The 16,469-nt window shown below is 42.5% G+C and overlaps 1 protein-coding gene across 6 annotated transcripts in view; it reads right to left on the reverse strand.

Annotated features, from left to right (window-relative positions):
- Positions 1–16,469, reverse strand: part of RBFOX1 (RNA binding protein, fox-1 homolog (C. elegans) 1) — a 465,218-nt gene that overhangs the window by 152,545 nt on the left and 296,204 nt on the right. For all 6 annotated transcript variants that reach the window (XM_006895224.1, XM_006895222.1, XM_006895227.1 and 3 more), the window contains one exon: positions 9,965–10,108. In XM_006895224.1, coding sequence (XP_006895286.1) covers positions 9,965–10,108 — 144 coding nt within the window. The remainder of the gene's footprint in view (positions 1–9,964; positions 10,109–16,469) is intronic.

Consider the following 16,469-nt stretch of genomic DNA (forward strand, 5'->3'; position numbering starts at 1 on the left):
CCAGAATCCTTGCCTCCAAGGAGCAGCCTGGTTTAACCCTCTCTAGAATGAATCTGTTTGTTTTCTTGGCAGTCCATGGTACATTCAATACTCTCCTCCAGCACCACAGCTCAAAGGTGTCAATTCTCCTTCTATCCTCCCTAGTCACTGTCCAACTCTCTGATGCATAACAAGTGATTGCAAAACCCATGGCCTGTATCAGGCGCAACTTAGTCTCCAGAGAGACACCGTTGCTCTTGAGTACTTTAGAGAGGTCCCTAACCACAGACTTCCCCACCACAATACGTTTTTTGATTTCCTGGCTGCTGGTGCCAAGAATGTTGACCATGGAGCCGAGCAAACATAGGATCACACAATTTGATGGGTGGAGGGAGGGATGAGGAAAGGAAAGAAGAAAGATTCAGTGTGAAAAACAATGCATATGAACTTTATGAACTTTGTATGTAAATCAGTATAAAATAAAAAAAAAAGGTAGAGTCTTAAATACCTGAGGGGAGAGGACTCTTAAGAGCTGTGCTCCACTAGAAGGCAATGCATATTTGGTTCCAGCAAGTTAAGAAATGAGAGAAGCTCTTACCATGCTCAGATTTAGGAACAAGCTTATAGACTGCAATTCAATCATGTTTATCGTAGAAAATGTCAGTCAAGGTGATGGGTAAACCTACTAGATTAAGTACTAGATGCCCAGCCAATTTTATTTCAGGTATTTTTTATGGCTAAATTTGTCCCAGGCACTACTTGGGTACATATAATTAAAAAAAAACAAACACAAAACCAACTGCTGTTTATCGGAAATTTAAATTCAACTGGTGCTCTGGTTTGTATTCTGTTTTTGGTTTTTTTTTTCCTGCTCAATCTTCCATTCCCAGTGAGAAATACCCACCAAATAAATGTGGATCCATACTTAACCAGAATGGGGAAAGGGAAAGGGTGTGAATCTAAAAGCATGTGAAAATCCAAAATCTCTTTCATGGACCTTAGAATCTTTTCCTATTTCTTTGATCCTGTGAAGCAGAGTGCATCTTGTAGAGCACCATTGAGTCAGAACCAACTCACAGCTGACCTTCCGGACAGTTTTAAGAGGCATTACAATGCACAGAAGCCTGCTGTGTTTCTCCCACAGAGCAACCTGTGTATTTGAACATTCGAACTACATACCTTTGAGTTGGCAGTGCAATTCTTTACCACTATGCTGCCAGAGAAGGCACTTCTAGGGAAGGGAGCTACGAGCTGGAGCCAAAATCACCATTTAAGTGTAGGTTGTGGGTGGGCAGTGGAGACATAAAAGTGTATGTCATAGCATAGGAGCGAGAAAGAGATGGAAGTTTTGCTTCAATGTAAGAGAACAAATGTATTTTTTTAGTGCTGTGTATTATGTATTTTAAATTTTAAAAAAAGCACCTTTTAGTGAAGATCACTGTTGCTGTTGTTATGTGCCATTGAGTTGTCTGCCACTCATAGCAACCTTTTGTACAACAGCCCTAAACCCTGCTCTATCCCTTGCCAATCTTACTGTCTCTGACACCCCTGCCCCAATTATCCCAGTCACTGAATCAATCCACCTCACCAAGGGTCTTTCTCTCTCGCACCGTCTCTCCACCCTCCCAAGCATGATGTCCCTCTCCAAGGACTGATCCCTCCTGGCAACATGTCTAAAGTATGTCAGATGAAGCCTCAGTATCCTTGCCTCCAAGGAGCAGCCTGGCTTCACCCTCTCCAGGATGAACCTGTTTGTTCTCCTTAGTATGGTATGGTATATTCAACACTCTTCTCCAACACCACAGCTCAAAGGCATCAATTCTCCTATCATCCCTAGTCATTGTCCAGCTCTCTGATGCATATCAAGTGATTGCAAAGACCATGGCTGACTTATTTAAAAAAACAACAACAAACCTAAACAAAACAGAAACAGAACAATGTGAAAAAAATCCAACCGTTCCCCCCTTTTATCTTTAGCTTTATCATCATTACACTTGTGGTTTTTTTTTTCTCCCCTACACTTGTTTTTTAGGCCCTAGACTTTTAACTGCATCTCTTAAGAGTCTGTGAGAGTCTCTGTGTTGTTTTTCTCCCCAGTTAGAAAGCAGCAACCAGATCTCCATGGCACAAGACAGAAAAGATGCCAACATCAGGACCAGATAAGCAGCCCTGACCAGTGTGCACTGACCAGTAACCCAAGGATCAAGCATTAGAAGTACCCCACTGCCATCCATTGTAGGATTACTAAGAACATACAAAAAGTCTCCTCTGTGATAGACAAAGAAATATATCTTCCTTGAAAATACAAAAGGAACACGTATACTCTAAGTGGATACAAACACCTCAACATCTTGTAGGCAAAGTACTTCTGAGTTTTCAATAGACTAACTCAAGGTCTACTTTATCATCTTACGTGATAGAAATGTGTCCATTCCTCCGGATGTATTGAGTACTTCCTGTTGGCTAGCCAAAGGCTTTAGAATGAAACAGAATAATAACAGGAAGAAAAGAAGAAGAGATGACTCAAATATAAAAAAAAATTGCAAAGTCCACATCTGGGGTGCAGACAACGGAAATATCAAGGAATACTCAGGTACCTTGTTCTGTCATATGTAGACACTCAAAAGATTCTTTGATCAGAAAATACTTTTCCTTGAGAGTATTTGAGTTCCTTCGATTTAGGCAGATAACGATCATTAAGAAGAAAACTTCCAGATTTGAGAAAAGGACTGGCTTTTTGAAGGAGAACTGAATTTCTTAGTAAAGGATTCCCCACCTGGGTCTCCTTCTCAGAGTGGTAATTCTAAGACATTCTGCTTAGAATATTCAGGCCACACAGATGCTATCATGTTTATTTAAGGCATAAGAACCTAGAAGCACATACATTTATGGATAGAGAGGCTTGGGGAAAAGACTATGAAGCAAATGCCATCCTTGGAACCTTCTCTAAGAAGTCAGTATAAAACACTTCCTTTAAAATAAAATCACATTCAAATGAAACCAACTGGCAAAGAGCTTCTTCCCCTCAATGAAACAATAGTAGTGCCTGTCCTGAAATGGTCTCAAACGTTCGCCTCTTTGGTGACTGCCATCGGACTGACAATTCTCCAAGCCAGCGAAACAAGCAGTAAGAAAAATGCTGATGCCAGCTCCATTTCTAAGACAGTTGTGTGCTATATTTATAGTATCAACAGTTTAATTGGGAAGTTCGGTGCTAATGATGTAAACACAGCTGGCACATTTTCAATTTAAATAGACGGGGCTCATTCGCAGGCATAACTAGCATTTGTTTGTTCAACAGTGAGGCTCGGGTGACGTCTCGGAATCCATGCACGGTGTCTCGAGAGCTGTAGCAAGAGCCAACTCCGGAAGCTTACAGGCACGCACTTGGGCAAATATGTACCCAGAGCTTTGAGACATGCTCAGATCAAATAATATTTCTGTGGAAAACTGAAGGGTGTTCAACGGCAACAGCATAAAACATGAAAGTAAAGGTTAGTTCAAAGAATGTGCGTAGGGGCTAAAAGAGGCATCAACCTCGTTTGTCTTTGGGTCTGCTGCATGTGTGGAATGCAGAGTTGGGAGGAGGCCCTGCATCTTGTCCAAAGAAAAGGCTTTGCTTACCCATAACAAGAGAGTGGATGGAACGTTCACCTTGGCATTGAAGGTGTAGCAATGCTCAGCTCTATTTTATTATAAGAAGGTGGTTGGGATTTCTGCATGAACTAAATGTCTTGAAGTCTTTGTAATCACTTGTTACGCGTCAGAGAGTTGGACAATGACTAAGGAGGATAGAAGGAGAATTGATGCCTTTGAGCTATGGTGTTGGAGAAGAGTATTGAGGGCACCATGGACTCCTAAGAAAGCAAACAGATTCATCTTGGAGAGGGTTAAACTGGGCTGCTCCTTAAAGGCAAGGATTATGAGGCTTCGTCTGACATACTTTGGTCATGTTGTAAGGAAAGACCGGTCCTTGGAGAAGGACATCATGCTTGGGAGAGTGGAGGGCAGGCACAGGAGGGGAAGGCCCTCTAGGAGATGGACTGATTCGATGACTGGGGTAATCGGGATGAGCATCTCAGAAACAATGAGATTGGCACAGGACACAACAGAGTTTAGGGCTGTTGTACATAGGGTCGCTATGAGTCGCAAACGATTCGACAACACATAACACCACCACCACCACCACTACAAATGTCTTGAGGTCTGTTTTTTCCTGATAATAGGGAGAAAAGTAGACCGACCTTCCTTCCTTCCTTCCTTCCTTCCTTCCTTCCTTCCTTCCTTCCTTCCTTCCTTCCTTCCCTCCCTCCCTCCCTCCCTCCTCTCTCTCTCTCTCTCTTTGTCCAGAAGGTCTGAACTTTGAAGGCAGAAACAAAGCTGCCATCTGAACAAGGGCATCTCTCTGTACGTCTGAGAGCTGTATGCAGAGACCAGCTGATTCCATAGATGACTCAGTGGGAGACTGTGTAGTGGTAGAGGTCTGGCTGTATCAGAACTCCCCTCTCCACTAGCTGCAAGCCTGGTGGTTCAAACTCACCCGGAGACACCTTGGAAGAAAGGCCTGGACATCAGCTCCTCAGAGTTCATAGCCCTGAAAACACACGGAGGAGCACTGCTTCTGCACGTGACAGTCACCTTGACTAGGACATTGACTCTACTGCAAGTGACAAGAGACATGGCTCCCACGCTAAGTCTTGAAATCGTTATCTTTAAAATACTGGGATAAGTAAGTCAAACATTCTTCTCAGGAGCAAGGCACTGAGATGAATTTGGTAGAAATTAATACACTTGTTCTATAAGCTCATCAGAAATTCAAATGCAGCAAAAAGTGTACACTCATACAGGAGTCCTGAAATAAAGACTGTCATTGAGCCAATATCAATATCTCTTCCAGCCAAACAGTGGAACAACTGCCCCTCATGACATTAGACATCCACTCTATCATACCCTAAAAGAGAGCTATGGTGCCTTAAAAGATAGCTGGCTTTATTGGCTGTTAAGCCATAGAACTTCTAAAAATATTTTTTTTATTTCATTATTTTTTGCTGTTCAGTTTCATGCCCTGTGATATGCAGAAAAATACTAGCTAATATTCTTCATATTAAAAGGTGCATTGCCATGGGAAAGTCTGCTGTTAGGGACCTCTCCAAAGTACTGAAGAGCAATGGTGTCTCTCTGGAGACCAAGGTGCATCTGATACAGGCCATGGTCTTTGCAATCACTTGTTATGCATCAGAGAGTTGGACAATGACCAGGGAGGATAGAAGGAGAATTGATGCCTTTGAGCTGTGGTGCTGGAGAAGAGTATTGAGAATACCATGGACTGCTAGGAAAACAAACAGATTCATCCTGGAAAGGGTTAAACCAGGTGGCTCTTTGGAGGCAAGGATTCTGAGGCTCGGTCTAACATACTTTGGACATGTTGTAAGAGGAGACTGGTCTTTGGAGAAGGACATCATGCTGCGGAGGGTGGAGGGACAGCACAGGAGGGGAAGGCCCTCTATGAGGTGGATTGATTCGGTGACTGGGGTTATCAGGATGGGAGTGTCAGAGACAGTGCCATTGGCACAAGACAGAGCAGAGTTTAGGGCTGTTGTACATAGGGTCGCTATGAGTCGCAAGCGACTCGACGGCACATAACAACAACAACAAATATTCTTCAGCCTGCCTTAGGAGTGTCTCTCTCTCTCTCTCTTTTTTAATTGGTAAAGAGAAAAATAAAGGGGTAAGGGAAGAGATTGTGAGTCATATATAACTTCTTGTCCAAGACATGCTCGATCTTCTTAAGAGCAAAAAAGAAAATCAATCCAAAGATGAGTAAGGAGATTGAATGTCTGGGACTGGGACAAATGCTTCTAAAAAAGGAAGTCATGAAGGGTAAGGACCATGCAGTGGAAGAAAGGTCTCTGGGGTTGCAAGGAAGAGGCACTGAAGCCACAAATTAAAAATAAAATATACAAGACTTGCAGTAACTATTAGGTATGTTGGGCTGTAAGTGCCATCACAGAATTCTTGATTCTAAGGTGTGGTTATGAAATGCTGCCAGGTTTGGATTCTTTGGTTTGTGTTTTTCAAGAAAAGGTGGTACTTTTTTGCTCTGAGATCTTCCTAGTCAATCATTCTGGCCATAGTTAACAAAAGCTGCAAAGCGAAAAAGAGTGTGTGTCTTACTCTGTTGCTGTCCTCGTTGTAACCTTGGAAAAAAGTAAGAGGATAAGAGCAGACTGCAGCCCGAAGACAAGGGAAGATGCCTTATGCCCAAATCACCTGAGAAATGTCTTGGTTGGAATGAAAACATACTTGCTTGCAGTAAGTATGACCTGAAAATCTAAAAGAGGAAACCCTTCGCAATTCTAGAATATGTAGTGTGGGGAGCTAACTGGAATGCCTGCAGTTGTTTCCCAATGTGATTCATGGCTGAGCCTCACCAATATAATCTACCACCACTGATGCTTGGTCAGCAAGAACAGGCTTTCAGTGTTTACATTCCAATGCTGTAGATGGTGGTTGTAAAGCAAGGGGGGCGGGTCTCAGACTCAGAGCAAAGAGGGGATGAATCCATTATGTACCCTACTAATTTTTATGGATGAAATGCGCGCGCGCGCGCGCACACACACACACACACACACACACACACACTCTTTCTCTCTGAATCCTTTTTGCTAAATGAACACAGATGCTGTTTGTGATGAGCCTAATTCATCTTAATGCTACCCAATTTGTGCTGCGTGTTCTTTGCTGGTAGATATTTTACACGCACAACACACTCATAATTGGCTACGGAAACCAGTGGATTTTGACTAAGACTTGGTCAATGTCATAGGAATCTTTTAGTGAGAACTTACTTGATGTTACCTGTCCTATTCCTACATTAATGGAACGTATTCCACCTTGAGTGCCTTCCTTGATGTGGTGTTAACACACTTATAAATTTCACGGTAAGTGAGAATGGCCAGGGACTGAAGAGGATGGTTTGGGGAGGCGACTGGAGTGTGCTGTACTGCTACTGACACCGTGACCAGCACTAGGATGGTCATTAAGAGGATCAAACCCCAAGTTAATATTCCGATGACTAAAGACAGGGTGAACCTCAGGGCACCTTGCTAACCTGACGTGGCAAAAAGAATAGAATTCCTCAGGTATCTTTCCCATCATTCAAACCCAGTCTCACCGCTTTACACACACTTAACCTCGACTTTAACTCTGAATGCTCTGCACTTTTCAAAGTCATCTTTGACCTGAAAGTGCCCGAGGGTATCTTCGGCTCTGGAAGAGTTAGAGGGCTCAACTCAAGGTTATTACCAAATGAGAGAGATAAAAGTGCAAGTGCTGACCTTTTCCTCTGAAATGTCACGATTCACGTCTGGGTATCTTAAATATTAGGACGCCTGTGCTGCCTTTGTGTCAGATGCATACTTGATAAACATCATGTGTGTTAAAGGAAAGAAAGGTACAGGCTCACCCCAAAACCGCAGAGCCGCTGAGCAATGAACTTGAACTCGTGTGTGTGTGTGTGTGTGTGTGTGTGTGTATGTATGTTTAAATATAGGGAATTATATCAGTTTTGTATAGCAAAAGGTATGAAAATGGTCTCTCATTCTTTCTGAAATATTTGCAGCCGTGTACAATCTCCTAGAAGACACACTCCAAGCTGTCAACTCTTGCTGTAAAGCAATGTGGAGGATGCAGTTGTTTTTTTATTGAGTCCACTCCATCAGGTCTCATCAATGGTATGACAAATGAAGGATCTTACGAACTAACCATACTTGCAAATCACCACTCTTCTGTCGGTTTGCTGCACTGTCATGCCTTGTATGTGGCATCTATGATGCTAGAAACTGTGCTATCAGTATTTAAACACCCAACAGTCTCTCCCATAGTGGACAGATTTAAGTGGAATTTCCAGACTGAACAATTTAGGAAGAAGAGCCTGGCAATCTATTTCTGGGGGGTGGGGTGGGGGGTGGAAATAGCCACGGATAACCTGACAGAAAGTACAAGGACAGCGTCTGATACAGTGCTAGAAAGTGACCACCTCTTAGGTCGGAAGCCGTGATTACATCACGATAACGTCATGGTTAGTAAAGGAGAGCATTAGTGAAAACAGGGAAGCACTTTAGGAGACAGCTTGACACGGCAGCTGCAACAACAGACACAAAAGCCACCAGTGGTCATGACGAGGGAGCAGAACTGGACACCATTCTGCTCTCTGTGAGTCAGCTATAAACAATCAGGGAGACTCAGAGGTTTATTTACCCATGGTATGGGGTCCAATCAGTGGACCTGGGATAATGAGTGGGCTGGTTTGAACAGTGGGATATCCCATGAATTGCCAAAACTCCAAACAAATATGTCCTGGCAAGGGTGCGGCCAGAGTGTTCCTTGGAGGCGAGGATGATCAAACATCACCTTTCATCCTTTGGACACATGGTTAGGCAAGGATATTCCTTGGAAAAGGACATCATACTTGGAAAGATTGAGGGTTAGTGAAAGAGGAAGACCCTCAGTGAGGTGGATGGACACTGTGACTTCAGCAATGGGCTCTAGTGTCTCAGAGATTGTGAGGACGGCACAGGAAAAGGCAGGTTTCACAACAGCAGTTCTTAGGGTCATTATGAATCATACTCAACTTGACAGTACCTAACAATAACGATTTGAGAGCTGGACAATGAATAAGGATGACTAAAATGACCCTCCAGTGCCTCTGAGTTATGGTGTTGGAGAAAAGTGCTGAATATCCCACGGACTCCCAAAAGAACAAACAGACATAATCTGGAGGAAGAAGCACCCTGGCAAAGGTGAGAATGCTTCACCTCACACACTTTGGGCATGTTGTTAGGAAGGGCTATTCCTTAGAAAGGGATATCATATATGGAAATGGGGAGAGGGGCAATGAAAGAGAGGAAGACCCTCAACGAGATGGACTGACATAGTGACTGCAGCAATGAGCTCACGAACAGCAGAGGTAAAGGCGGCATGGGATAGGAGATGTTCAGATCTGTTGTTTACAGGGTCGTCATAAGTCATACTTGACTCCTCACAATAACGGTACCCAACAACAACAATATTCTGACCTAACGTTAGGAGCTGACTTACAGGTAAAGAACCACAAAAATCACACAGCAGCCAAAAGAATAATATCCAAACCCTGGTGGTGTTTCGTCCTTTGGTGGAAAGGGAGCGAAAGGATTGGTTAAAACACTTCCTTTCCCAATGTGGGTCAAGCTGACACATCCCAGAGAAAGAACCAGACTCATAGTAGCCAGCACATGCGGAAGAAGATCTAGCACTTGTTTTTCTCGGTTGGAGATGATTTCTGGTCAGCTCTGCATTTCATTGTAATTCTGGGTAAGAGTCTCAGCTGTGGTTTACAGAATCGCATCAGCACTTCCGAACTCTACTCATTGATTCCTGGAGAATGGCGCGACAAAATTCAAACGAGACAGAAATTGCTTGGTTTCTCCTCCCCCCACCCCCATTCCTTCCTTCCTTCCTTTTTTTTCTCTCTTTTTCTTCCTCTTCATCTTTCCCACCCACCCTCTCATTTTCCATTAAATAATATTTTATCTAGAACTAGCAATTTCCTGCAACTGTAATCTAAAAATCTAAATTCTCAGTGCCTGGGAAAGAGTGGAGTAGCCAAGAATATGCCATGAATTACTCTTTTGATAAATTATATATATACTACAATAGCCCGAAGGACTAAAATGATGACTCAGAATATATACTTCAGCTATGACGTGAGTTCCTAGACCATTGGATTTGGGATAATGAGTGGACTTGGTTTGATGAAAGAGTAATCTGAGAGTTCATTTTTCCACAGTGTGGAAAATTCTAGATTCCAGCCACAATGGACCACAGGCCAGGGTCTACCATGCTATATCTCCCAGTGAGGCTCTCTCATCTCAATATAATAAACAGCAAGAACTAACAGGAGGAAGGGTTACTCTGGAGCCATAAAAGCAGAAAAGTGGGTACTCACGCCAAACATTTGTCGAAGGTCGGGATCCCGGAACCTGAAGGGGATATTGGAGACATGCAGCCTCTTGGGCTGAGACTTGTTTTCCGTGTTTTCAGAAGGTTGTGTCTGTGGCTGGCCATCCGTTGGTGCTGCATCATCTGTCTGCTAAAAGAACAAGGGTACATCTCAGAGGCTCAGTGGATACAAAGGCTCTGAGTCCATGTGTTTGTTTTTATTACTCTACATGTGACAACACGCAAGAACAAAGGAATAAGGAAAGATGAGAGATAATTGGAGGAGCTCTGGGGACACAGTGGTTAAGCACTCGGTGATTAATTCAAAGGTCAGTGATTCAGAAGGTTGGAGGTTTGAACTCACCTGCATTTCAGCAAGGGAAAAACCTGTTGAGCTATTCCCATAAAGGTGAAGCCTGCTAGGGCAGTTCTACTCTGTCACATGGGGTCATTATGAATTGGAATTAACTTAAGGGCACTCAACAATAATATGGGGGGGGGAAAAGGAACTGCTGATATACTCTTTCATCCATTTATTGATTCAACAAATATTTACTCAATAACTACTGTGTACCAATAGCTGTTCGTTCCCTGTGCTCACTGAGTGTAAATTTTCATTGAAGACAGATAACAAACAACCAAATGGAACATATGACACACAGAGAGAAATACTACAAAGAAAATCATAGAAAAGGAGGAGAATTCTAAAAGTCAATTAAAAAAACTCACTGAAAAAAGGGCATTCATCCAATGATGAATGTTGCTGCTGTGTTCTGTTGTGTGCAAACCAACTCATAGCTGATCCTCCAGAAGGTTTTCAGAGGTAATAAATCACGCATAAGGAGATTGTCCGTCGTTTTTCCCCATGGAGCAGCTGGTGGATTTGGGATTGCAGTGTAGCTTCTTACCACCAGGCCACCAGAGCCCTCTTGATAATATAGCCATTGTCATTCTTTTCACTTTAGCTCATTTCAGAAATACTTTCCCTGCAATTATCAGGTCCTGCCTCTAGGTGGCAGAGGATACCTCCTTTATGTTGTTGTTATGTGCCATCAAGTCATTTGCGACTCATGGCGACCCTATGTACAAGAGCCCTAAACACCACCGTTCTATCCTGTGCCAACCTCACTCTCTCAAACACATTCATTCCCACCACTCCACTCACAGAATCGATCCATCTCATCGAGAGTCTTCCTCTCCTGCACCATACCTCCACACTCCCAAACATGATGTCCCTCTCCAAGGACTAGTCCTTCCTTCCAACCTGCCTAAAGTATGTCAGACGAAGCTTCAGAATCCTTGACCCCAGGGAACATTCTGGCTTCACCCACTCCAGGACAAACCTGTTTGTTCTCCTAGCAGTCCATGGTATATTCAACACTCTTCTCTAGCACCACAACACAAAGGCATCAATTCTCTTTCTATCATCGCTATTCACTGTCCAACTCTCCGATGCATAGCACGCAATTGCAAAGACTATAACCTGGATCAGGCGCACCTTAGTCTCCAGCCTGACCTTGTTGCACTTCAGTACTCTTGAGAGGTCCCTCACAGCTGACTTTCCCAATGCAATTAATCTCTTGATTTCCTGGCTGCTGTTACCAAGAGTGTTAACTGTAGAGCCAAGTAAACTAAAACTGCTAACTATCTCAATCTCTTCCCCATCCATACTGATGCTGCCAATTGGCCCAGTGGTGAGAATCTTTGTTTTCTTGATATTGTGCTTCAATCCATATTGAATACTGCAGTCCTTGACCTTCTGCAGCAAGCTCTTCAGGTCCTCCTCAGTTTCCATGAGCAGGGTTGTGTCATCTGCGTAACACAGGCTGTTGACGATTCTTCCACCAATCCTGATAACACATTTCTCCTCATACAGCCCAGTGTCTCGGATGATCTGTTCTACATACAGATTGAAAAGGTATGGAGACAAAATACATCCCTAATGGACCCCTTTCTTGATTTTGAACCATCCAGTGTCTGTTCTGATGACTGCCTCTTGGTCCAAGTATACGTTTTGCATTAGCACGATCAAATGTTCTGGGATTCCCATTCTTCTCAGAGTCAGCCATAGCTTGTTGTGATCCACACAGTCAAAAGCCTTTGCACAGTCATTGAGATCCCTGTTTATATAAATAGAAAGCCTCTGCAGAAGCTCATCAAATTTATGACCAAGGAATCTTCCTCACCTATTTATAAGCAATTTATAAGCATATAACTGGAATGAAACTATCAATGCAAGCAGCCAGGTGTAAAATAATAAAGCCATAGAAGAGACAATCTTACAAATTGAAATATAAAAGAAACATCCAAATAACACGGGTATAATTAGTAATTTTTCTCATCAACCCTTGTACTTATTGGCAGATTTCACTTGCATCTGCGTGCCCTCCCCTACACACCATGAATTGTATTTTGAAGTTTAAACCTCCCAAAGACTACCAGTATACAATTCTTTTGTGCTACTGTGTTTAACAGGTAGAAAGATGTTAACAGTTTTCTTAAGTTAAAAATAGGCAGTGATAATAGAACATCTCTTATAAAGCTCTGCTCTGTGAAGTTGTAACACAAGAATAATGTGTGTCAGGTTGGCAGAGCTTTTTGGCACACGGGATGCATTCAAATAAAGTAGTCCTGGTGGATCAATGGTTAAGGTTTTGACCAAAACGCTGATCAAACCTTTCCAGGAGGTCACTGAGACAAAGACTTAACAATCTGTTTCCGTAAAGATTAGCTTAAAGTCACCTGGAAAGGAATCACAGATCTTGGGCAAAGTGGAGGAAAATGTGAAACAAAACTCAAAAAACCTAAAAAAGGCCAGACTTACTGGTCTGTGAGAGACTGGTGGAACACTGAGACTAAGATCCTTAGTTGCCCTTCAAATCTGCAACAAAGTTCACTCCCCTGGATGAATTTTCAGCAGAAACAATACAGTCACCACTTAGACCAGGGAGGCATTCACTTCTTACAATGGCTAACCATAGAAAGTCAAAACAGCCTAAAGTTCAGAAGGCAAATAGAGCTATGACAAAATGATTAATGGAAACGAAAAAGGAAGGAATGAAGTATGAAAGTGTGATTACACCGTGGGTCTCACACAATTAATGCTATAAAACACAACATGTACAAATTGCTGAATGAACACTCAAAGGGCTTTGTAAACTTTCATATAAATCACAATCTTCATAAATAAAATATTACACCCTAGAAAATTCTGTGGGGTCGTTCTACTTTGTCACATGGGGTCTCCAAGGGTCACTATCAACTCAAAGGCACACAAAACAACAACATCTACACAATAAATGAATCATGAGAACCTCATCTCTCAAAGTGGCTGTGGTTCCCTAGCAACTTCAAAGCAGATCAACTCCTCCTGAGTTGATTCTGACTCACAGAGACCCCATGGGACAGAGTAGAACTGGCCCAAAGGGTTTTCAAGCATATAATCTTACAAAAAGAGTCTGCCATGCCTTCTTCTCACACAGCAGTTGATGGATTTGAACTACTGACTTTTGGGTTACTAGTCAAATGCTTGATCACTGCCTCACCAGGGCTCCTGTGGTACTCCAGCAGGAGGAGCTGACTTTGCAGAAACAGTAAAGAAGAATCAGGCCTAGATCTCAAGCTTCTAGTGTATTTTCTCCTTTTTGTTACAGAGAGACTGAGAGTCTCCTTCTGTTAAGATTACAGCCTTGGAAATTCAACGGAGGGTCACTATAAGTCAGAATAGACTTCTCTGACAGTTGAGTTTGGTAATTTTTTTTTTAAATTGTCACAAGTTGTTTCCTAAACGCAAATGCAAACAAGCTCCAGCTTCTCCCAAGAAGGAGACTTACATTTGGGTTTGTGCACAACTGCTGGCTGTTTCAGTTTAATAAACCTAATTAGGAATTACAGAGATTATGATTAAACATATTAAATGATTAATAGCATTATGCCGGTCATGTGAAAATGAGAATTAATCATCTTTAGTCAAACAGGACTGTGGAGGAATCTTTGCGTTGTTTCCTTTGATAAAAACACACAACGCTCAATTAATCATTTTGTAGTGAATGCAGACATGCAAATGCTCATAAATTGTTCTGTAGGAATACCTGTTTAAAAATCATTTTACATGTAGTGAGATCGGTTTCAATGTGTTTTAAAAATTTTTGAAAAGAGTAAAATACAAAAAGAAAATCAAGACAAAATGTTTCATTGTACTGTGGGTGTGAAAATTAAAGAGAAAAAAGATTTCAGGATTTGGAAGCTTCAAAGTCTAGGGGTAGGGAAATATATGCGCTGCTTCATTGGTATGGTTTAAGGGGGAAGCAGTTCTCTTTCTGGTTATTTTCTCCAATCAATCTATCTTCCTTTCCTTTCCTTCCTTCCTTCCTTCCTTCCTTCCTTCCTTCCTTCCTTCCTTCCTTCCTTCCTTCCTTCCTCCCTCCCTCCCTCCCTTTCTTCTCTCTCTCTCCCCCTCCCTCCCTCCCTCCCTTTTTTCCTTCCTTCCTTTCCATTGCAAGTGCCTTTTATATTTTTTTTTCTTTGTGACTTGAGGGACAATTTAGAATTTATATTGGTTTTCATTCAACCATTCCATCCAACTAATTATAATTAATTAATTACAATGTTTGAGAATCCTCTTGTTGTATATTCCCTTTCCCTTCATCAAGCTTATTAAATGTCTATTATCTCTTTTTTTTTACTCTTTTCTCTTTTCCTTCCCATTGCTAGTAACCCTTCAATAATATTTCTTTGTAAAAATCTTTTCTTAGCTTTATAGACTAGTGGTCTCACACAATATTCATCCTTCTGGGATTGCCTGACTTTAGTATTATTTCCTCTAGGTTCATCCAGTTTATAGTGATTCTCAAATTATTATCCTTCGTTACTATTGTATAGAATTTCATTGTGTACATGTACCATAGCTTTTTAAAAAAACTTGATGGGCACTTGGGTTATTCCCATATATTTGCTACTATAAATAATGCTACAGTTAACATGAGTGTGTAGGTATCAGGTGGTGCCACAGCTCTTACTTATTTAGATATGTGCCTAGTGGAGGGAATTTTGGTGGCCTAGTGGTACAAAGCTGCACTACAATCTCTAAGGCACTCAGTTCAAATCCACCAGCTGCTCTACAGAGGAAGGATAGACAATCTTCCTCCTGGGTGATTCACTGTCTGTGAAAACCCACTGGAGGGTCAGCTAAGAGTCAGTTAGAACTGGATGACACACAACAACAATAACAACTTACCCAGTACTGGGATTGCTGGGTCAGATGTTATTTCCATTTTCAACTTTTTAAGAAAGCGCCAAATTGCTGTGCATGGTGGTTGTATCATGTCACGTTCTCATAGGCAGAGTATGAGAGTCTCAATCTCCTTACATCTTACCCAGTATTTGCTGTTTCCTCTCTTACTGAATGCTGGGGTGAAATGATATTCTTACAGCCCTGGCTATGGGAGGGAAACAGGCCAGTGAGACAGAAGATGTGGCTCTGGATTAGTGCTCCACGGTGGTGGCTCTGGGAATGCAGGGGCTCTGGCTCCTCTGACCGCTCAAGTAGTCAGAAGAGTGGGAGGAGTCAGGTGCACTTCACTTCCTCTGCTCCAGTCCCCATCCTCTCAGCCACCGATGTTCCCAGTGCCCATTCCTCTGGCTTATGCAGCATCCGGCAAACAGGATGATCTCTGGTGGTCTCATGGTACAAAGCTGTACTGCAATCTCAAAGACCCTGGGTTCAAATTCACCAGCCCCTCTCCAGGAGAAAGATGGGCAATCTCCTCCTGTGTGAATTACTGCCTCTGAAAACCTACTGGATAATCAACTATGGGTCACTTCTGACCTGATGGCACACACAATAACAACAAGAAAGAATCACCAGGAGTAAAGTACATCGTTTCAGAGCAGCCTGCATGAGGAAGAGCCTTGGAAGGCCAGAACCAGGACACATGGAGATCTGCAAGGAATACCAGCCCTACAGAGAGATGCTGAAGGAAATAACGGACTTTCTTCTGGAATCAGCAGAAGGTTTTCCCCTAGAACCAACAAGCCGGATTTTTACTTCTAGCCTCCTTAATGGTAAGAGAAGAAATTTCTGTTTGCTCAAGTTATTCATTTATGATGTCTCTGATATAGCAGCACTAGAGTGCCACTGAGCCAATTCGGACTCATGGTGACGTTCCGTATGACAGGATGGAATGCGGCCCAGTTCTGTGACACTCTTAGAATACCAGGAATGTTTGAGCCCCTGGTTGCACCCCTGTGTCAACTCACCTCTTAAGGGCTTTCCTCTTCTTCTCTGACCCTCTATTTTACCAAGCATGAAATTCTTCTCCAGGGATTGATCCCTCCCAAAAACATGTTCAAAGTAAGTGAGAGGAAATCTCACCATTTTTGCTCCTAAGGAGCATTCTGGCTGAATTTCGTCTAAATGAGATGTGCTCACATGGCTCATGACGCCTTTAAGCTGTGGTGCTGGAGAAGAGTATTGAATGTTCCATGGATTGACAAGAAAACAAACAGGTCTA

This window comes from Elephantulus edwardii, unplaced genomic scaffold (genome assembly GCF_000299155.1).
Source record: "Elephantulus edwardii isolate Elephantulus edwardi_28Jun2011 unplaced genomic scaffold, EleEdw1.0 scaffold00162, whole genome shotgun sequence".
NCBI classification, from domain to species: Eukaryota; Metazoa; Chordata; class Mammalia; order Macroscelidea; family Macroscelididae; genus Elephantulus; species Elephantulus edwardii.